The sequence below is a fragment of the Apteryx rowi genome, unplaced genomic scaffold, assembly GCF_003343035.1.
Source record: "Apteryx rowi isolate R43461 unplaced genomic scaffold, aptRow1 scaffold_261, whole genome shotgun sequence".
Lineage (NCBI taxonomy): Eukaryota > Metazoa > Chordata > Aves > Apterygiformes > Apterygidae > Apteryx > Apteryx rowi.
The window spans coordinates 799,860-822,358 of NW_020448986.1; the positions used below are offsets into that span (position 1 = coordinate 799,860).

Genomic DNA, 22,499 nt, shown 5'->3' on the forward strand with positions numbered 1-22,499 from the left:
TGTCTAATTAGTGAGAAAAATGGGAACTCCTAAGGTGTGGTTTGCATTATCCTAACATTTTGCTTTTTGGACAACTACATAACGTCTTAGAAATGTCTATGTCTTAGCACTGATCATTAGAGGTATCAAGATATATATTTTGTAGGCATTTAATTTTAAATTAGATGAATCCCAGCCAACCTGTCTGGAAAAGGAGAAACTCTTAGTCTAATTATGTACATGTTCCTGTAATTTTCAGTTTGAGCTGTATGAATGTATCCAAAATACTTCCCCCTTTTGGGACAGTGATTATCACCTTCAGTAAGGTGCCAGGTTACAAACTGGTTGTAACCTTTCAGTGATGGTTCTGAGTTAGGTGTTGCGTGTGTGTCAGGAGCATGTAAGTGCTATAATTCACTGTAATACAGCCAGACTATTTTAAACCGCTCAAGTTACTGGCAGATGTGATAAATATATATGGTGGTATGATCTTATGAGATTTGAGAAGTGATTGGAACTAGCACTCCCACAATCTTGATGCTTGCAATATCGTGATAAATGTAACTCTTCCCTTTGGAAAGCGTCTTTGTGCTTACAAATAAGCAAAGTGAAGTACTCCACCTGCACTTACTCCTTCAAAGGTGCCAGCTAGATTGTATATCTAGAAGCAAACTATGCTACAGTCCCGCTACAGTGCCAATATCATCATTTTGAAAAACTTTATGCAGATCCTACTTCTTTGAGAGATTTATTGCCTTATGCTGAAGAAACCATACTCCTTTTTAGAAACAAAACCACAAAGACAAAAGGCAATGAAAGCTTCCTTTCATTCTGTGTTACCTGACTGCACAGCAGGAGAGTTGAACAAACATTTCAAAGTGTCTTAGTTCTTGTTTCACAAGGACACACAGGGGTTTGGAGGACAGGCAGAAACTGCCTCTCCTTTTCTGGAGGTGAAAGGAATAGGAGGCTGCAGGTGGGCTGTCCATGGGGGAGCAGGGAAGCAGTGAAGGAGAGAAAACAGAATTTAGAGGTTTTGTATTTTGAATACAAACTAGATGGGAGTGGAGTTCATCTGTCTTATTTCTTAATGATGAATCTGGGTTGCGAAAACAAGTAGATGGGCAAAAGAGAGAGCTGAGAAGTCCACCACCGCAACACCTAGCTTTAAGGCGCCTTTTTGCCAGGTAGGACCCTCAGACTCAAACTAGGTTCTCACTCATTCCCAGGGACTGTGAGACAAGGTTTGTAGGGAGACGAAAAGCCTCTTACACTGATATGTGGGGGGAAAAATGCTTTTGTGTTCTCAAGCCCTGAAATAGAGGCAGCAGCCTTGAAGCTACGTGCAGGCTGAGAGCAATTGTTCAGCAGGACACTGAAGCACCTTAGAAGGTGGTTCACACAAAGAAGCATTTTCAGTCCTGCCCTTCAAAAATAGTAAGGTGCTAACCTGTGGCCTGGAGGGAGTGCACAGCTGTGCAACTGGTATCCAGCTGTCTGGCTTTAGATAGTTAAGGCAGGCCAGTCCTTTGCTGAGAAGAAACTAGAAAGAACAGTCCTTTATTGAAAAGAAATTAGAAAGCACTGCTTCCTCTGCAACGGTGCATAGAGCCTGTAGTTGGGAAGCAAAAGACTCATTTCCAAATTCCCATTCTACTTGATTTTTGAGCAGAGACATAAATTCAGATCTCCCACAACTCAGGCAACTATTCCTAACCATCAGAGTATTGGATATTCTAAAGCGGTTTTATCTTACTCCTTTAGGTTGAAACCATTCCATTTTATACAAATAATCAGCTACTGGATGAGATATTTGAGCTGCACTTTTCTCTATGAGGATGCTCTACACATCAAAACTGCAGAGCCAGTCAGAAAGTCAGTTCTAGTGGCTACTTAATCATCCATTTTTAATGGAAAAGGTACTAAAGGAGAGACCAAGAGAGATTCTTTCCCAGAATATTCAGCAGCCTGGTAACACTTTCCTGGCAGGTGGGAAATGCCAGTAGACGCTACTGTCAGAAGTAGGTAGAGGGAGATCTCAGAATCTTCCACTAGCTCCCATTCTTTGCAGGATAAAATGGGATGTTTATTCTAAATCCTAATAGATTTCCTTTTTGGCTTCTTCCAGGGTGTGAGCTTTGAGAATGCATATTGATGGGGCCTTCCAGAGAAGACAGGAAAAATGTTTAGCTGGAGAACGTGAGGATGGCAGATCAGTGGCACCAGGTTTTACGTGTGCTGGGACATGTTCCATGGCAGAAAGTCAGATGCCAGAGGGACTTCAAGCACACTGCAAGTTTAGATGATGAAACAGCGTTGTTTTGATACTGAAGTCCCTGTGTAGAGCTACACCTTGTTTAGCTTTGAAAATCCATTCCAAAGTATTTATTCCAAAATGTAGTCTCTGTTTCAATTGGCATTTGAAGTACACTTGTAACATACAGTGCATTTGTTTCCTTTTAAAGGAGGCATCAATAAACTATTAATATTTAACAGTAGTTCGATAGATGTTGACAATTTTAAAAGAGAGAAACGTCTTGTTTCTCAGATACTGCTGTGCTGATAAGTGTCAATGCTTGAATGACAATCATATTATTCTGTATGAATCTGAATACAGAATATGTAAATCTATTAACCAGCTATACATTGTACCCAGAGTGTTTCCCTGTGGTAACATAGGATGCATAGACTACATGTAAGGTTGTGATATCAAAGTGTTATAAGTATAGATTTGGGATTAGTTCCCAAAGACAAGCCCCAGTTACATTGTGAAAGTCATTGTGAGTGAGTAACTCTGTCTGCCCTCCCAAAGACATACTCTGTAACACCTTTATATTGTAGTGTTTATATATATCACTGTTTTACTAAAATATGTACATGGTTCTTTAAAAAAACATATATAGATATTATTTTATATTTTGTTTCACCTGTAATGAATCAGTGTTGTTTGTACTGTCTGATATTTCAGTTACAGGGGTGATTTTTACAAAGATATTAGAATTATAAAATGGAAAGTTAGGAAGAAGCAACTCACCGGCTGTCCAGGTTCATCTCCTCCCAGGATTCGGAAACCAAAACCAGACTCCATTCTCCGAAGGTGAACATCCAGCTCCTTGTAATCGGGACCTGGTTTAAAGGGAAATCCCACTGAGCAATGCATTTTTGTTTTGTCCGGAGAATTTACACCGTCTTCCCTCCCCACTTTTGTTCATTGCAGATGACTAATGGCAGTCTGTCTAGAGCCAGTGGGAACAAATGGAACACAATGCGTTGTACACGACAAAGAGAACACACTTGAAAATGTAGGTATCTTGGAAGATCATTATGTTCAGTAAAATACACTAAACCCAAACTAGAACACATTCACAGGAGAACAGTACTGGAAAATTTTGTTCAAAACAGAGGTTATAATGATGCCTTCCTCCTAAGACTGACTGCGAAATATTTTGCTATTCAGTCATCTCTGGCATTTAATTTGTATTTTCCTTGCTGTCCGTTAAAGAGAATAAACCAAAAAGGGAGATAAAGATACACAAAAAATTAATCAGTGCAACTTGGAGAAGATGAATAATCATCACAGAACATTTTAGTTCCACATGCAAGTATAAAACAGTGTGTCTTTTATGTAATGTAACTTTTTAGTACTCCGTTGTCAGGTAATACCCTCAATAAAGAGTTCTGATGAAAGCTAGCATTATAAGCCTCTGAGTCTTAGGGTTTAAATTGAAAGCTAACATCATTGACTTGAACTCCTTAATGCTACTCAAATAAGTCTCAACAGCTTTATGAATCATTAAGATTGTGCTTCCATATGCCTGCATAAGTTGCCTGTAAACATATATTCTGCCCTGGATTGGCTCAGTTCAGGAATGTAGTGCTTTTTAAAAATGAACTTCTTGTAGAAGTGTCTTTAGCTTCATTTGAAAAAGCCCATTGTTTTGGGTCTAGGTGCCCTCAAAATACAAAAGAGAGATTTAAAATAAAACCCCAAAGAGTAAAAAGTGAATCAGTAAGTAGTTAAAGGACTAAGAAATTGTCTCTTGTAGCTATCTTTCTGTTAGAATGTTTAGAGACACTTTGGGTTCATCACCTAAAGCAGGATAGTTATTAGCAGAATGGTCTTTTGTACAAATCGCACTCTGATCTATAAATTGTGACAGTGCTTTTGGCTAGTGCCAGCGTTTTGTCAGCCCTGAAAGACAGAAAGGAATGAGTAGGTTTATTTCAGCAAACTGTTCATGATGTCTCCAACTGTGCCGTGTTTCCCTAGGAGGGTAGGACTACAGATGGCTGAAATATGGTACTTCAGCGACTCTCCTTTACAGCCCCCCCTGCCAGAGCAGTCAGCGGGTGCCTCGCAGACTGTAGAGTCTGGAGGATCCCTCTCGGCTGATGAGCTCTGGTGATTGCTGTCTGTTTCTCACTTTTTAAGGTGACGTGTGCAGCATGCTGGGCAATGCTAATGGAGAGAAGGGCGCAGCCTTTGGATGCTGCTCAGTGGATCTGAGCCAGAGGGTGATCCCTTTCCACTCATATCTGAACCACTGATTCAGCCCTAGACAGGTCTTCAAAGAAAGCAACACAGAACTACCTACAGCAGCTCTATCCTATCACTATGCCATAAAAATTCTCTCTAGACTGCCATGACAGCATATTATGGAGGCCTGCACCCTGTTTTCAGAAATGTATACTGATATCAGAGTGAAACTGAACCTGCCGCAAATGCCTCAGTTAGTAAAATAAAAGTATTACCTTTCCCTACTAACTTGCTTCTCGTATGTTTAGACAACAAAACAGCTCCTAAGAGCTTATTATACTTTGTTTCAATTTATTTGACAAGTGTTTCAACGGTCAATAAAAGAGCAAATGAAGTTTGTGTATGCATGATATATTAACTTAATGCAAAGGTTGTTTCAAAGTTGTCAGAGGAATTTTAGGATGAAAACAATACTGTACCATTACCTGGTTTGTTGTGCCTGATTTGTTTGTGTAACAAGGATGGGGTTAGTACTAGGGAGAGGACCTTGTAGATAGACACAGTAGGATCAGCATTTACATCCCAGCTCTAACACTCAAAGGCATTGTTTCCAGTGGTCTGCCACAAACCAAACACTACCTTTACTTGTGCAAACATGAATGATATGCACAGTTGGGAATACATTAATAAAAGTATAAGAATGTGAGGTTGTGAAGGATGCATGCTCTGGCACACTGAGACTTAAACTTTACACAGCTGATTCAAATCAATGTTGGTACCAGACTCCAAAATAAAAGTTTTTTTTTTTTTTTTTTTTTTTTAATGAGGCTTTCTATCCGTTTAGAATTAAAAAGGTAAGCTAGGCTGACCGTGGATAGGTTTAGGCTAAAAACATCGTATGTGGGCACACTTTTCCATCTGTGAGCTCTAACACATTTTGGAAACTTTTGGATTAATTCATTATGGCAATCATCCTTTCTCAGAAAAGCCTTCCTTCCCAGGGAGCTGGAAGGCTATAGAGCCCATTAGCTGCCAACTCTTCTTTGGTCACGAAAAACTGGTTTAAAACAAAAATATTCTTTTTTGTCCCACCAAGCAGTAGAAATACAAGGCCAGAAAGGATCCCTGGGTCATCTAGTCCAGCTCCCCGTTACTGCAAGCAAAGAGCAGAGAGACCTTACCAGTAAAGACCCGGGCAAAGAAGACACTTGGCAACTGAGTTTTTCTGTGGCCTTTTTCACTAGGTCACCTTCCTCATTCAGCACTCTTACTGATGGATTACACTCCATGATTATATTTGCCTTTTCACTAAAATATCACATTATCTCCTGCGATTGACTTCTATACTTAAGAGTGTTTCATCCACCGCTATTTCCAGTTGCTTCAGTTTTTGTGTTAGGTAGGATGACATGACTCCACTGACTAGCTTTCTGCTGAGCTGGAGACAACTACACCATAGACACCTGAAGTTACATGTCTCAGTCTGGACCTGAATTCCACCCTTAGTTTTTGTGCTTAGGTCACTAATGAAGATAATAGAGAAGATTAATTTCAAGACTTTCCACTAATATTGTTCCTTTAGTCCAGAAATTGTTCTTTAAGTGTAATTGCTCTTAGCTGCTTTCTAGCTATTCCTGTTTACAGTCTGTTCTAAGCACTATCTGCTCCAGGTTAGCATTTAAGAGTATCAATTATAACTGGTATTTTCTAAAATGCCTAATTGAAGTTTAGATTGATTAAATATATATCACTTGCTTGGTGCAAAAAATCAGTTTCCAGGTTAGTGTGACACAACCTACTTTTTGTAAACTCCTTTTGCATTAGATCTCACTTTATCTCTATACCTGTAGTTAGTCTTTAGTTTGAAATATGTTCTAAAGTCTTGCGGACTATTGAATCTGTTTTTTCCCCTTTCTCCAATATAGGTAAGATGTTCACTAATAGCATGTTCTTACTACAGGCTTGATATATTTGTTAAAACTCCTTATTACCATATGCCAATGCTTTCAGTATTCCTGAATATACATAATCAAGTACTCTTTCCCGTGGAAGTGATTACATTATCTCTCTGATATTTCTTCAGTGCTTACTTCTCTATGATTCTGGTGCTTTTTTCCCCACAAAGGATTATTAGATAAACTAAATTTTGCCTCGTCTTGCTGGAGCAGATTTTTGACTGATCATATGCACAAAACAAATTGCCTGTACTTATAGAGAAATGACACTCCTGTGTCTTGCAATATACTACAAACTGTTGGTTAATATGACTTCATTATGGAAAATGCACCTTTTCTTTCTCTTGGTATAAGCTAGATTGGTACCTTGCAGTTCATGCCAAGTAAGAACAAACGAATAGGTTTGCAGACATGGGAGTCAAGCCAAGACTGAATTAGTACAGTCTTCCTGTTGGCACAATTTACTTTGTCAGCTTGGTTCACCTAAGGGTCCCATCTCCAAACAGTTTCATCAAGAGGGGAGTTGCAGCTTAAAGTAAACATTTCTTCTGTAGGCCCTGATTTTATAATAAAGGTATCCTGCGCAAGAGTGACAGTGTTCCCTCCTCTCCCTTACTTCTCTGCACACGTGTATTAAAAAATGAACAGTAGATTTCACTGTTAGTAACTTCAGTGTCTTTTTTTATAGTTACAGTATTTTGTTTGGTCTTTTGTGTAAAAGGAAACTTAATGGATCATTTGGGCTAGAAGAGACAAAACCAATTCACTTTGCTAGGTTATAAAACCAGCTGGATCTCCCATGAATTTGAGAATGGTATTGGGCAAGCAGTGATCTTATCATTGCTGCACAGTGAGGGTGGTAAAGAGCATTGGGAAATTCCGCTTTCTGCTTCATGGAATAAAGGAAATTTGCTTTAAATGCAAAGACACCAGAATATATTGTTATTGAACATCAGTGAGATTTCATAGGTGCAGATGTGATTATCAGCTCTCAGTTACATTTCCGTACTGTATTCATTTAAATTCCTAGATGAATTGCACATTGATAAGTGCACATGCAGTTGTTTCTTGAAAGTATGTAGAGAGATATATTCTTGAAAATGATGAATTAATTTTATGGATGATTCCAGTCTCACAAGTGGTGAGTGATTTTCACAGAGATAAACCTGCTGTTTGGGATGATGCTGTAAATGCTGAGATTGTCTTTTTTTATTATTAAATCTCTTCTACATTGCAGTTAAAACAAGGATGCAGAGCTTTGTTATAAGAATTTTACAGTCTTCCTGGGTTTGCTCAAACTTCCTGCTAAAAATAAGAGTTATTCTGGACTCCTTTGCTGAAGTTGATGAGGATTTTTATTATGTATGAATCATTACCATGAACTGTGATTAACACAAATCTACAATAACTTTTTATCTGAGCTTCAGAGGTTCTTGAAAGATGTGAAAAGCTTGAAAACAGTCATGGGTCAGCTGATTTCCAACATTAGTAGCTTTTTAAAAAATATACATATTTCCTTTTGATATTTATACAGCTGGTAAATACAGACTCCAGTACAGAAATCAGGAAGCAAGAAAAAAAATAAAAGAAATTGGTATGGTAACAGACGTATTCAACCTATTCACCCTAACAGGGTGTGCAAAACCAGCCCAAACCCATATTTAATTTAGGAATCTGTCGAAGCTGTGTAGGACTAGAAAAGTTTTTAATGGGTCTTTAATGTATAGCAGCAAGAAATGGGTGGGTCTGCGTAACACATCAATTCTGTTCTTTTGCAAATGAAGATAGAATTAATTTCATTTTTTCATTGCAAAATAATGCTTAAACTAAGTTTTAGGCATTAGCTATAGAGAAATATTTTTTATGTTATTAATGGTAGGATAGCGAACCCTAACTTATCAAAGCACACATAAAACATTGTTAAACATACACAAAGACTGGCTGAGGAAAAGGAAGTGATTTTCCTTCCTCAAAATGAAAATCTATTATAAAAAGATTTAGAGTTAGCATTCTATAACCCCCATATAGCTTATACAAAAATAAAATGGTGACTGGGCTGTCATGATTGGTCATAATCTAGAGAAATGATTAAAGAAAGAATTACTTAAACATAAAATGGAGGACAATTAGGTTACAGAACAATGAAGGCTGAAGAATACTTGCCAGAGGAATCCACTCGAAAACCAGTCCTGGGCAGCACTTGTTCTGAATAGGAAAATGGGGAATTAAAGATGAAATACATTTCTCAAGATATTTAAAGAAGCAGCACCACTTTCTGTGCTATGGATTGAATTACTGAAGTGCAATTTCTACTTTTTATTGTATATTTTATTTACTGCATATGCCCTCCTTCCTGACTTACTATAGGTAGTATCTGTATGTATTCCTGCGAGATATAGACCTTCCTGTCCATTTCTAGGTGAAGTGAAACAGACAGTTAGCGGTTCCTTTAATAGAACATAGTTTATGATGAAGACTAAATTGTTAATGTATTAAAAATGGTGAAAGTTAGTGCTTATTTTTAGTTATTTTTATTGCTTATTCAAAGACAACAATAAAAGGAAAGTTTAAAGGCTGTTCAGATGACTCAACTCCTGCTATTATTCAACTCAACTGCAAACCCTCTTTTATCATCAACAACAGTAAGATTTTGCTAAAAGGTTATATATTGCCAATAAAAACAACTGGTTGTATATGAAGGCAAACCCATTTAACCTACTCTTAGGACAGATAGTTTCAAAGTATTTACATCTCACTAGATGATACAGTGCACCAATAATGGATTGTTTTTTATTTATAACTACTTTGCTGGCATTAGAGGAATCTGGAACAAATCCATAGGAATTCACTGTCATAGTTCTTTTGCTGGTTTTGAAGTGCTGTAACTATGAAATTCTGTTTTATGATCTCTGCAGCATCCAGAGTGACTTGCAAAACATCCCACACTGGAGGTGATTTGTATTGACCTGCCAATAGTAAACAGGTAAATAAAGAGCTAACACGTTCATGCGACTCTAAAACAAAATGTCATATTGTGTATTTCGTGATATAAATGGGGTAAGGTCTGTCACATCAGCATCTGTAGGACAGTGATCTAACAGAAAAGTATATATTATCTTCTGAGACAGAAGGAAAACATGAGTACAAAAGGAATTTGGCACCATAAAGTGGCTTCCAAGCAGAAAGAGGTCAGAGAATGCACTGGAAGGCATTGCTTTTGGCCCATCAAAGCCCTCTGGAAATATTTGGAAGTGGTGAGAGAAATGAGAAGACAGTATTTCTAGTGCAGGCAGCTCCTTACCACTTTGGAAGACTTTGGATTAAAACTACCTGCCTGGCCTTCTGGTGGATTACTTCCTAAAAGGGGTATGGACTGTAGTGTTAGTAACTCAACATTTCACAGCTTCAGTAATGCTAATTATAGAGCACTAATGCTACAGAATTAAGACATTTTCCTGAAAATGGAGATGGATGCGACTGAATGTATTACAACGTTTTTGTAAGAGTATTTACATAATGATCATGATCTGTCCAAACTGAGGTAATTGATATTCTGCTTACCTAAAATACAGTCTAGATACTGAATTGGATGGGAACACCCTTTTGGATTTGATGAAGTATTCCTGTTCCCCTGTTACGTTAGGGGTTGTGTAAGTGTGTTATTGTGTTCTAGTTTATAGGTGTCTGCACATCTTTACTTTGATGCTTAAAGGAGGCAATTCCTTCACTCACTTTAGATTTTGTAAAGTGATTTGGAATCCTTCAAGACAAGAGGTGCTATGTAGATGTAAATTATTCCACAAACACAACTACTGAAAATCAGAACCTTTGAAACTGGTGCTGGTGCAAACTTGGAGGAATTATTTCTTTCACTCATATTTTTTTCAAGATTTTGATGGAATTCTTGAAAGAGACAGAATGATTTTAATGTATAGAAAGCAATTACATCTTGATTGTCTCAATAAGCTTTTATGTTTGAAGGGACCCAAGCCTTTTCTGTTGATCATCCAGCTAGAATAACTCTTTTGAGCTGTTGTAAGATTGGATCATTCTGTGTTTCCATTTGCGATACTAGTCATCCTAGTATGCCTCAGAATTTGCCTCAAGCAGCAAAGTTAAAAAGAAGTACAATTGTATTCAAATTGTGACAAAACAGAGAAGAATTCACTTCACCATGTTAACATAGCCACAATTTTTTAATAAGCTAGAAGTATCTTATTGTAAACTACTCTTTGTGGCCAGGCAAAAGACTGTGCACAAACTAGTTTCCTTCAAAGCCAGTCTCATTAAGTCTGATCTGGCTTTTGTTCCTGCATAGGCTTCTTTTCTTTTCCTCTCTGCAGAATCTCATACAGTGTCTCATGGGGTTTTAAAATCATTTCTACTCCAAATCAACCATTCAACATCTGGTATTTGTTTCATTGTATTTTAGAAATTCACACATATGAAACTTGGAACTTTGGTCGCCCCTCAGGTTTTGAATCAGGCTATGCCTGACTGTTAAACATATGACCACCGAAAAGATAAACTTCAGTGCAGACTTGCACTTTTTGTAACTACAGCAGAGCAATGTTCCTTCTGGAAGAATCTGCTGTCAGCAGTCTGGCTCTGTGTGCAGGACAGGATATTTGTAATTTTGTCATTGGCTCTTCAAGAAATAGTTGAGCTCATGTAATAGTCAAACTATTGGCAACCAGTAGAAAGCATCGAAAGAGGGAAGACTTCTGAAGAATATTTAACATATAAGAAGGAATTTTATTGGCAATGTCCTCCTGTATCAAATGCAGGGATATAGGTAGTTCTTCTCAAAACTCATAGCTCTGTGCTCAAAGAGCCTAAGAACAGCAGGTTCCAAGTGAAGAGGAAGGACCACTGGGCCTGGTCCTCAGTCAAGCAGGATGCATGTCATTCATGCACATCCTGATGCCTTGTATCTGCTAAGAACTGTTAATTTTATCAAAACATGGAGAGACTCTAGTCTGTTCTGTTTGAAACAAAACAAAACAAAACAAAACACTGTGAATTACTTTTTACAGGAAACTAATCTTTACATATGGCAATTTGACACTTTCCATTTACCCACTATTAAGTTCATTTTGGCATTTTCTCAACTCTGTTGGACTATGTTAAACCTCCTGCCTCCACTTCTTAGGAAATGAGGCAGGAGAAGGCATGTTTAGAGAGGTCAGGATAAAGAGGCCAGACTGCCCAATACCACCGCCATTAAAAGGTCTTCAAACTGCACACAAGAGGCATTACAAATATAGAATGAATTAAAATCTATACAAAATATAAGGAAATGAATTTTTCATGGAGATGAGGAGGAGGCTGGGGAGGGGATTCACTAGTATGGGAAGAACCTCTTCTGTGTCCTCCCTTTCTTCATCCTGGATGTATGACTCATGTAAAAGTACAGTAGTAGTGAGAAGAATGAGTGTTTCTTAATAATAAATCTCAAGAAAGTGCTAAAAAGGCATCTTTATTGTCTGAATTTTTTCCTCTTGTTTCCCTTTTGCGATTCTCATTGACATCATCTTAATAGACTGATGATTCACAAACTGTAGCTAATCATCTGTGCAGGCTGAGGCAGACCTCGAAACATTTCTGCAAGGAGTCTGACTGGATCTAGGTGATCTAGCCTGGGTAGCTTCAGGACGCAGATCCAGGCAGTTGGGACCTCCAGCGGCACCCTAAATCTTGATGACTTCCCTCCTATGTAAGTGGGCCTTTTCCTCCCCTCTGCCTCGAACAGCACCAGCCGAAGTTGTGCTGAGTGTGTGCTCGATGCAGAGGCCTCCCTGCTGTTGCATAGAGAGGGTGTATTTGGGAGGATGACGGGGGGATGAGGCTCATTTGGGAGGCACTATGGCAGCAGCAGCACCTCCAGGTCCTGCTTCATTGGTGGCACTTTGCTTACATGGTAGTGCAAGAGGAAGCTCTGAACTGTGATGCTGGTACAGACATTTCCTGCTGTACTCGGTAAAAGACCAGATCCAGCCTGTCTGCTGCCTGTTGGATCCAGCTAGCCTAACCTGTTCTTCAAAATTTCCAGTGACTGAGGCTCTACAAGCTCCCTAGGAAATCTCTATCAATGCTTATTAACTATCCTTACATTCAGAGAGGCTCTTTTAATCCTCATCTAATCCACCTTGCTGCATTTTTATCCCGTTACTTCTTGACTACGTGGACAAGGAAAATTGTTTATTTCTCCTCTCTCTGTACCAATCTTTTTTATTTGAAGATTTCTTCTAGACATTTCTTTTTTATGCTAAGCAAGACCAATTCTCTCAATAAATTTGGTAAAATAAAGGGATATTTAGACAGTGACTATTATACCAATCACCAGTGAGATACCCATCTCTATAATTTCTAAGTAAGGAGAGAATTCACAATGAATAGGATGAAAAGTTGGTTTCTGGGTCTGTTAAATCCTAGTTCCCTTTCTTCATATTGAGTGGTTTATTCATAGGTTGTTTCCATCCTCTTTATAGTTGGTTACTTCTGAACCAAATAGCCTACATTCCTGTTATCCATCTGTTCACAGGATGAGAAAACAAAGTCGCTAATTTGCTAAAGTCTTATATCTAGAGGAAGGAAGATTTGTAGTATCTTTTATTGGACCAGCTGTTATAACTGGAAATAATGACAAGGTTTTGGACTCTGAGATCCCTCTGTGAGATATCATTACAGGGCTTCTTGGGTCTTATTTCTAAACATTGTAATATGGAGTGAAATTTCTAGGAATGTCTAGACACTCAGAGGCAAGGAACAGAGCAGCCATAATATCTTCTTTCCTTATGACTAACTACAAGTCATGAGCTCAGCTATATCATGAATTCTTATTTTTTTTAGGGGAAGAATAGGACAGTCTCACACAGTGGCAGTGCTTCTATTCAAAGATTTTCACATGAATAAAATGTATAGACATCCATTCTTCTACCTGATCTCTCAGGGGAAACTCACATTTACCAGTCTTCCTTCTGGCTACTAGTTAAAAAGCCTTGTTTTAGTTATATTTATTTATTTTTAAGAATGCTGTCAGATCCAAATTCTTTTAGGGAACTGTACATAAGAAGTATCCTAGCATTCATTGGATTGCACCTGAGTGTGTGTGTCAGATCATCACCTGCATCCCAGTAAAAACGCCTGTGATCATTAACAAAATAAAGGGACAAGAACTGGCTAATGCCTCTTTTGCTTAACAGAAACCTCTACAAAGTGCCTCTGAACTTAAGATGCAAAATATGCAAGTAGAAATGGAGTTTAAACTAGTCTGCAGCAGTTTCAGTAAACACAGGTAACTAGATAAGAACATCTGAGAGTACAGTTAATGAAGATACCCTTCTCATCTTTTTAGTCAATAATACCTCAGTGTGGCAGATAAAAAATAATATCTTTTGATGCTAAGTGTACTAAAAAAGTGGAAGTTTAGAGAATATGAAATGGAAGAGGAAATGTGCCCCTTGGGAAGAACATCCTGAAAAATCCACAAGTGTTGAAGTGTTCTCCCACTGTTGAAAAGCAAGGAAAAAACCCACATAGGAGAGATTATACTTCTTTCAGGCCTTCTTTCAGGCCTATTTGTTCATGAAAAGTTCTCATGTGCTAAAGATTCCCATGAGTAAATAGAATGGGAGTGGTTTAGCTTTGCTCACTAGAGCCTTTGAGAAAAAAAAAGCTTGTCTTTAATCTAGCAGACTCCGGTTAATATGTTTTCCAAAGAAAAAAGTTTAGGGAGAAAATGTGAATGAGAGAATCCTAGCGAACAGAGATTGACTAGTGTGGTGATTACTGCTTTATCAATATAAGTGTGTAGGCTTAAATCTAGACTGGGTATTATGATATCTTCATGAGCTTAGGAACACGAAGTTGTGATCCTAAACAACTGGGGAGAAGGAATGCAGAAATTTTTCCTGTTGATCTGAGTACATCCTACAGATTTGGTGAAGAGGAATGCCATTGCCCCAGGATATCTTTGACTCAGAGAGAGCTAGGATGACAAAAGTCAAGATCATGGTAGATGCATTAGCAGAGTAAAACTACTGATTGATCAACCAAAGGGACAGGGACAAGCTGACGTGTTATAATCCTACCATCTATCATAACAGGGCTGATGAATGGAAGCAGACTGCCTGGCTCTTCTGTTGGATTGTGCCCTCCTTGAGTCTGCTAGGCAGAGCCAAGACAGAATATGAAAGCACATTAGCTATGTTCATTGTCTTTGTACTACTCAACCCAGTAATGACGACTCCTTTAGCTCAGATCAGATTGCTTTGTGCTGAAGCTGTATGATTCTGGCCTGGATGGTGGCTGGTGGTAAAGGACTGCATTCCCATTAGTCTCTGTAGGACTGGGAAAGAGAATGGGTATAGCAAAGCTCCTCAAGTATGTTTTCTTTAAAATGCTGACATAATGGCATTTTTGTGTATTCTCCATGTAAACCATTTTTAGTTGAACTTATGTGGCTGCATTGCCCTACTATATGAGTTACTGTAGTCTTTTAATGTGAAACAGGAATGAAATAATTACAAAGTAGAACTTGAATGACTAACAAAGTACTTGGTAAAGTTGAACTAAATTTTTCAGTTCAGCTAACCTGTGCTAGAAACAGGAACCCAGAAAGTCAAACTGAGAAGCCTACTTTAGGGCTGCTATTAGTATATAGCTATAATTGAAATAAATCTTCACTATGGGTACTACTCAATGAGCTCTGGAGAACTAGGAGACTGGTGTCCTGTGGAGGAAGAATTATGCTGATGAAAGATAGGGATGCTAATATTTCTTGCCCGTATTGCAGTATTTTCTGGATCAGAATTTGTTGAAAGCTAAATACACAGCATAAAACTAGAACTAGCAAATATTGCAACATCTCAGTCCTATCCATGCTTTAGATTAATAAGTGTTTTCCAAATAAATGGAATAAATATAATCATGTTGCAACGTCCTTTCCAAACCTGCAGATGAGGAGCAGTTTGAATCACCACATGTGCTATGCAGTTCCCACTGGTCTCACGCAGCTCAGCTGGAGATGATAATCTGTGACCCCAGTGCTAACATGTCAGTTTTCTTACTTAAATTATTACTTTGACTTCTTGAGTACACCCTATCAATCAGATGAAAATCTACCTGTGTACCTTTTAATAAAGTGTAAATTGTTTAAGAGAAAGGATTACTGCATCTTTAATACTGCCACTAATTGTAAAACTGACACTTCATATTAGCATAGGCTGTTTAAGACCTACTTTGCAATCCAGTAATCAAAATCACTTTACATCCACTGTACCGTGATGATGATATTCTTATAATTTCATTTTAAAATGCTTTTGGTTTCACTGTCACTTCTTATAACTAACAAAACCATTTTGTCATGGCAAGTAACTGTTTCTTCAGTGATGAAAAATACAAAATTATTTGACATTGGTCTATTAAATTGTCCTCTTCTCTCGATATTTATTATCTATTAATGGAAAAGGTTTAATTTTATTTAGTAACATAAATTCTTAGACCTTTTCTACACTGTTGTTTGGGGTAGCAAAAAATGAAAAGAAAACAACAACCTGTATTGTACAGAGAAATTACCTTCCTACAACTCAGTTGCTCATACACCAGGTCAAGGACTAGTTTGAAGGTAATATATAATAATTAGCAATTTCCCAGTACCCTCATGTTTACTAACTGAAGGTAGATATGTCTCAGTGATATAAGGGATGAGGAACTGGTGAACAGAAAGGTCAAGAGCAAACTGAGTGCAGGGAACGTTTGAAACTAGTGCTTCATTTTCTGGGCTCATAGTCCCAAACCCTTGGTCCATATAGAAAAGAAAAGAACACTAGGCTATAATACTTAAGAATACTATATAAATAACACTTTAATAGTACTATATGTTATATTTAATATTTTTTAACTAAATATACACACATGTGTGTGTGTGTATATATATATCTTTTTAAAATACCGTAAATATAATGTGAAAATTGTTTAGACTAGAGATGAGCAAAGATGAGAAAAATTGTTAGAAGCAAAATTTTTTCAGGAAAATACTGATTGAAAAAATTGCAGTAACAATTATGTGAAAAATTTCCTTCAAATTTTAAGAGTGCAACTGTGTAAGCCTTCAGCCAGCAAGCATTGACTAGAAAATTCTGGTTAGCTGTGGCCTATGCCAATGGCTCCTCAGTATAATGCTGTCTGATAAATCTTCCCCACTGCTGATATTTTAAGTCACATTTGAACTGAATACCTGTAGTGATATTTCAGTGGAAATGCACCCTGTGAATATGTATTAAAATGCTTGTCTGTCCCCCAGAGAAAGTTATTCATAAGGCTGCATAAGAAAATGCCCTTATTTTGTGAAGGCTAATAATGCATTATGCTAATACATATGCTATGTACATGTTTCACAGCTGCTGGTGGACTTTGTTTTTTGGTTCTTTTCCAATTTGTCTAACTATTTGGCAGCATAAAAAATTACAGTGCATACTACAGCTAACGGGTCTGAAAAGAACTGAGAAAATTCATGATGCCATGGTCAGGAGAAAAAGCAACACAGGAGATTTTGAAAACAGGAATCTTTGTCTTTCTAGTAAAAGGTGGAACTGTAGTTGTCCAGATTTCACTTTTAATAAGAGCTTATCACTAGTTTATCTCATTCTTCCTACTGGCATTTCTGTGTCACATCACTGGTCTTGGACTACCGCAGTGACTGAAGGACATGGGGAGGAATGATAAATATATCCTAATCACTGTAAAGAAACATTTTATTTTACGGTTTTCTTCAGAGGAAAATAAAACAGAATTTCTATTATACATTTTATAATAAAAGAAATATTATAGCATTATGATTCCCAACAGATTTATGTGCCACGCTTGATTGATGTCTGTCTACACAGGTTCTGAGCAAAGTTTGTTATAAGCTGTGTATTCACAATGAGCAGTGTTCAGTATAAAATATAAGTAAAAGAGGATAAGGAGAACTTATTAAAGCAGAAATGCTAAATTCAAGAGAACGAGTTCTGTCAATGACAACTTTTGGAGCTCCAGTTACCGCTACAACAACTGCTGCATAATGACTTCTATAATTTTTTTCATTCACATGAGATTCCTGATCCTCTGTACTATATGCTGGCTCCTATACCTAACTTCCATGGCTATCAACAGAGTCACACTGTCACTTACACTCTTAAGTGTTTTCATATGGAGAAAGTGTATGCCTTTAAGACAACTAAAATTTATAATTGGAGGGGAAAAAGGAAAAAAAAAACCCAAACAGTTATTTGAGCAGGTTTTCTCATCCATTTCTGAGTGTGCCAAAAAAAATTACAGCAGAAAGATGGGTAAGTTCTCTTTACTGGGGGGAAGTAAGTAAAAAACAAACAAACAAAAAAATGAAAAGGCAGACGGAAGGAGATACCTAGTTGCAGAAAGGAAAAAGAAAGAAAGAAGAAAACAATGTCCCTTCTTTTAAAATTCAGGTAGATATTTTGGATGATACGATATTCTTCCACTAGTCGTTGGAAATTGTGAGATTTTTAAAGCACACTTTCCGCTATTTTTTGGCCATTTGGAGCTATTGATAGCAGCTGACAGGTGACAACTCTAGCAAGTGACATCTAACAGGTAAGAGCTGACAGGTGACAGCACGTGACAACAAGTCTGCAGGGAGCTATGGCTTACAAAGCCCTGTTGCACACCACTTTTGTACCAATGCATCATTTGATTTGTCTCAAAGCTGTACTGGTAGAATTGCTTCTGAAAAACTGTCTGTCTTCAGTGCCTAAGCAGTAATCCTTAGTAATTCGTATACAGTCATTAAAATTGAAATCTCCCTATCATGCAGGGTCATGCAGGTTCTTCATATGCCTAAGGTGGAAAAACTTTTCTGTAGCATAAAAAAGATCCTCTTTTGTGGTGACTTCATGCTTGGAGCCTCTCTCTTGCTATCTTTAGTTAGGAATGAGTATATCCAGCGGCTAGAGCAAAAGCTTGTGAATCAGGGTCCTGATCATTTTGCTGGCTCTGCTTCCAGTCATGTCACTGAACTCGTGCTCCTCACACAACTACGTTGTATGTCACAACGTACTCACCTCCTTGCCAGGGGAGCAGGAGGCTTTGATAAAGCCCTTGTGAGCACTGGCTGCCATGCCATCCTCTGATGAAAGGGTCTGTAGAAATTCAGAGCTACAGCAGTACTAAAATGAACTGTTTAATAACAAAGTCTGACTGTGAGAGAAACAAACTAACACTATCTCTTTTCTCTTTGAGTGTTTCCAGGTCAGGATTGTTCACTTCTTTGCCTTATCTTTAGAAGATGAACTCTTTTTTTTTTCAGGTCTTGCCAGGAGATAAGGCAAATTTGCTCTGTGATAAGAAGTACTTAACCCCCCCCCCCAAAAAAAAAACAAAGTAGCTGAACTTTTTCTGTACACTTTAAGAGTATGTCTGTAGTGAAGATAACTAACCTGACACAGCCATATGGTGGGAAAAGAAGTTTGTGTTATTTTAAAACTCTCCCTCCCATATACCCAATTTAGATGGCAATTTCTTGACTCACTAATAGGTTTCCTGCTTGTTTCTCTCACTTTGGGTAATGTTAGTGGTATGTGGAGAAAAGAAGCAATTAAAGGCTTGATGAATTCAATTTGCTAAAATGTGTGCTGATGGCATCCATGAAACAAAAGTGTCAGAGAGAACAGCGGTGTTTGGTGACAGTTATTTACGACCAAGGGATGCGAACGAATGCAGAAGAGATCTGGCTGGGAACTGTGGATGTAATCAAGGCTTAGAGAAAACATTTGCAGGATAACAGTGTCAGAATGGATTAAAGCTTTCAGGATTAGCTGGAACATCAGGACATTGCTGGAAATCTGGGACGAATGGTTACTGTAATTTTGCTTTTCATCCCTCATTTTCTTGCTTTGGGCCTAGGAGGGTCCATGATTTTTAGTTCTTAGTTTGGCTAGGTAGAGATCTGTGTACAATTTCGAGTTGCCTCTTGGACAAAACTTGCATGTAATTAAAACATTTAAACACACGTTTTAGCATAATTCTAACCTATAAATTTTGAGCTCTTTCCCTGGCCTAGCATATGCTACTGAATACAGTAGATTATTATCAGTAAAGGACTGGAGTACATGTTGATCAAGAAAGTAACCAGAAAACTTGTAGAAAGCACCTATAAGTAATAATGAATCACTTAATTCTTTTAGTGAATGGAAGGTTCCTTTCTGGTGTAGTATATCTTCTTTTGGCATGACAATCTTTGTACTTGACATCAGATCTATATTCCCACAGTCATACAAAAGGCAAACATGAATTCAGCCTGTTTGCTTCCGTTACTATTTAGGGAAATTCTAGAAATATGGAACTTTTCATATTGGGGGTCAAGATCAAAGAAGACGTCATACCATATATAAAACTATTTCTTAATTGTCTTTTTAAGGTATCCGTTTCAATGTAGAATGTCTGTAATCTGCACTTTTCCATTCTTGTCTTGGTGGCTTTAACCACAAAAGATTCTTCTGCCTCTGCTGAATGGAAAGTGCAGAGTTTTGCTAAAATACTTCACTTATTATAGAAACTACCCATATGGGAAGCAACTATTTGCAAAGGGCTTCCCTTTCCTTAAAGCAGTACATGAAGTCAAGCGTGCTTTCAGCAGAGATGCTGAATTAGATAAAAAAATATTGATAATTACAGGATGGTTTCCTTTTCCTTTAACTTCTCTTTATAGTCCCAGAAGACAGCACTTTGGAAAATTTCAGCTCTGGAAAATCTTTTTATGTATTCATCATTCTAGCCATTAATACACAAAATAGAGAAAAAGTAAGAGTAAGAGTAAGAGCAAGCGTAAGAGTAAGAACAAGAGAAAGAGGAGGAGAAAGAAGGGGAAAGAAGGGAGACTCTACTCAAATCTAGTCCTAATTCTTTCAAAGCTTTTTGGCCTGTTCCACACTGTATCCTGATCCACATTTCAAAGAGTTTCAAAGTTTCAGAAATGATTGTCTTTGCTAGTACATTATGTAAAAACATTGTTTGGGGAACCTTGTTCAATCAAGAATAATTTCTGGAGCAGAGAAAAATACTGCATTAGTATATAATATTTATTGTATTAAAATAGCAGCCAGCATGAGCTATGTGGTGTTCCTAAATACACTGGCAGGTTCAGTTCCCACCTTAAATAAGTTTGTAATTGAAGATCAGGTGCTTTTAAGGGAGGTTGAATGTAAATTCTCAGGTCCCTATTTAGGGGGAATAAGATACTTGGTATTGCTGAAAAACCTCAGCAAGTTATTTAAGTACTGAAATATAAACTTGGGAACTTAATTTCAGCCATCTATTAAAGAAAAAAAGGAAGAAAGGTTTGGACTATGAAAAGTGAGTTTAAAGGTAAGAGTCTTTACTGAATCTCTTGAAGGTACACCTCAAAATTACATTGCTGTGTTGTGCTGTGTAAGGAAAGGTTTGAAAATACTGGACTACACAGGAGTGTAGTACTACTTGTGTACTCTGATATGTCCCAGATATCAGGGATGGCAGAGATCCTGCACAAGTCAGCTGATATTTTCTATCACACCTTTGCAAGGAGAATTCTTCCCCAGAATACTCTGGGGTTATTGCGGCTCTCTTAAGGGCCATGATTGCAGAGAATAGCATATCTAGGAAGTGACAGAGATGGATATGATCAGATTAGGATTTTCTATGCATTTTTACCAATTCACTGCTCCACTGCATGTTTTTCGGGCCCACTTTTTTCATAACATGCAATAGATCTATATCAATCAAACTATACTGCCTATACATCTTATTTGTTCGTTTTCTTTTTTTCCTAAGTGGCACAGCATAATGCATTGTATGGAAAATGTATTTGAACATAGCTGTATGGATTAGTCCAGAGAAGTGTTCCGTATGGAGAGATTAATGTGGAAGAAAATGTTTTTTGAGAGAAATAGAGTCAGCAGTCTAGGGCGAGCCATTGCTGAAGTGGAGCGAATGCTTATTGGTATCATCAGTGGCTGGAAAGGGAGAAACATGAAAGGCTCTGAAGACATGAACTGGATTAATTGCAAAAGGTGGCTGGTAGACCATCAGGAAAGAGAGCTAATGTGGCAAGGTGGGCTGTGGGAAAAATGACCTTAGCAGAGGTAATCTGAAAATCCTGGAGGAACGGGGAGGAGAATGGCTCAGATGGGCAGGAGCTGTCAAAAAGGAGTTCCACTACATGGACCAGGGTGACAGAAGATGGTGGCATTGGCCACAGTGACAAAGAACAGAGGAATCTGAGATGCAATTTAGAGACCATCAGATGATGCAAAATGAACCCTGGTGTTTCTTCAGCGTGGCCAACATGCCAGGGCCAGGGAATCCCAAAGCCAAACAGGAGGTGCCGCTGCTGCAACTAAAGCATAATGACTAAGGCACTAAGGAATAGCTGCACTGACTCAAGGTTTGGGACAATAACACATTCAGATGATACCTGTGCAAACTGGAGAAAAGTGTCCCTTCTAGATCATGGAAGTTTAGGTTTATCTCTATGTCTAATTGACATAGAGAGGCTAATAGAAGAATTAGAGGGCTAATCAGAATTAGCAGTAGGGAAATATTTTTTGTCTAATTTATGAAGTAATTTGACTTATAGAATAAAGAAATTTATAAAATGAAATGAAAGGTGGTATGTGCAAACAATAACCACTACGAAAAAGCTCTTAATAAAAAATAAACTATTTTGAAATTCTGATCTCAGTAAGCATGAAACTCTGGATGATTTAAAACACAACACTTTTAGCTAAAATGTTCACTATAGTAAGGAGTAAATGAGTTTGATCCATTTTACCCTTGCTAAGGAAAATATGTGGTATACTCCTTAAAAACATGAAAAATAAAATTAAGAGTGGAGTCCTGAAAGCCCAGTATTGTTTTGTATAGCTCTTCAAATAGTACTTGCTAGTAGTATAGTTTTTTTTTTTTAATCACTAAGGACAATGTCAAAGTACTTTTTATAAAACCAAACAAATCTAGAGTTTCTTTTATAAACCTCACTTTAAAGTGAGAGTAAGTGGAACAATTTCATATTAAATTCATATCCTCTTGTT

The 22,499-nt window shown here is 37.7% G+C and overlaps 1 protein-coding gene across 1 annotated transcript in view; it reads right to left on the minus strand.

The window, feature by feature from the left end:
* MAGI2 (membrane associated guanylate kinase, WW and PDZ domain containing 2) overlaps nucleotides 1-22,499 on the minus strand; it is a 307,050-nt gene that overhangs the window by 68,833 nt on the left and 215,718 nt on the right. The window contains exons 13-14 of the mRNA XM_026067739.1: nucleotides 8,575-8,616; nucleotides 3,014-3,105 (exon numbers count right to left, since the gene is read on the minus strand). Of these exons, the coding sequence (XP_025923524.1) occupies nucleotides 3,014-3,105; nucleotides 8,575-8,616 (134 nt within the window). The remainder of the gene's footprint in view (nucleotides 1-3,013; nucleotides 3,106-8,574; nucleotides 8,617-22,499) is intronic.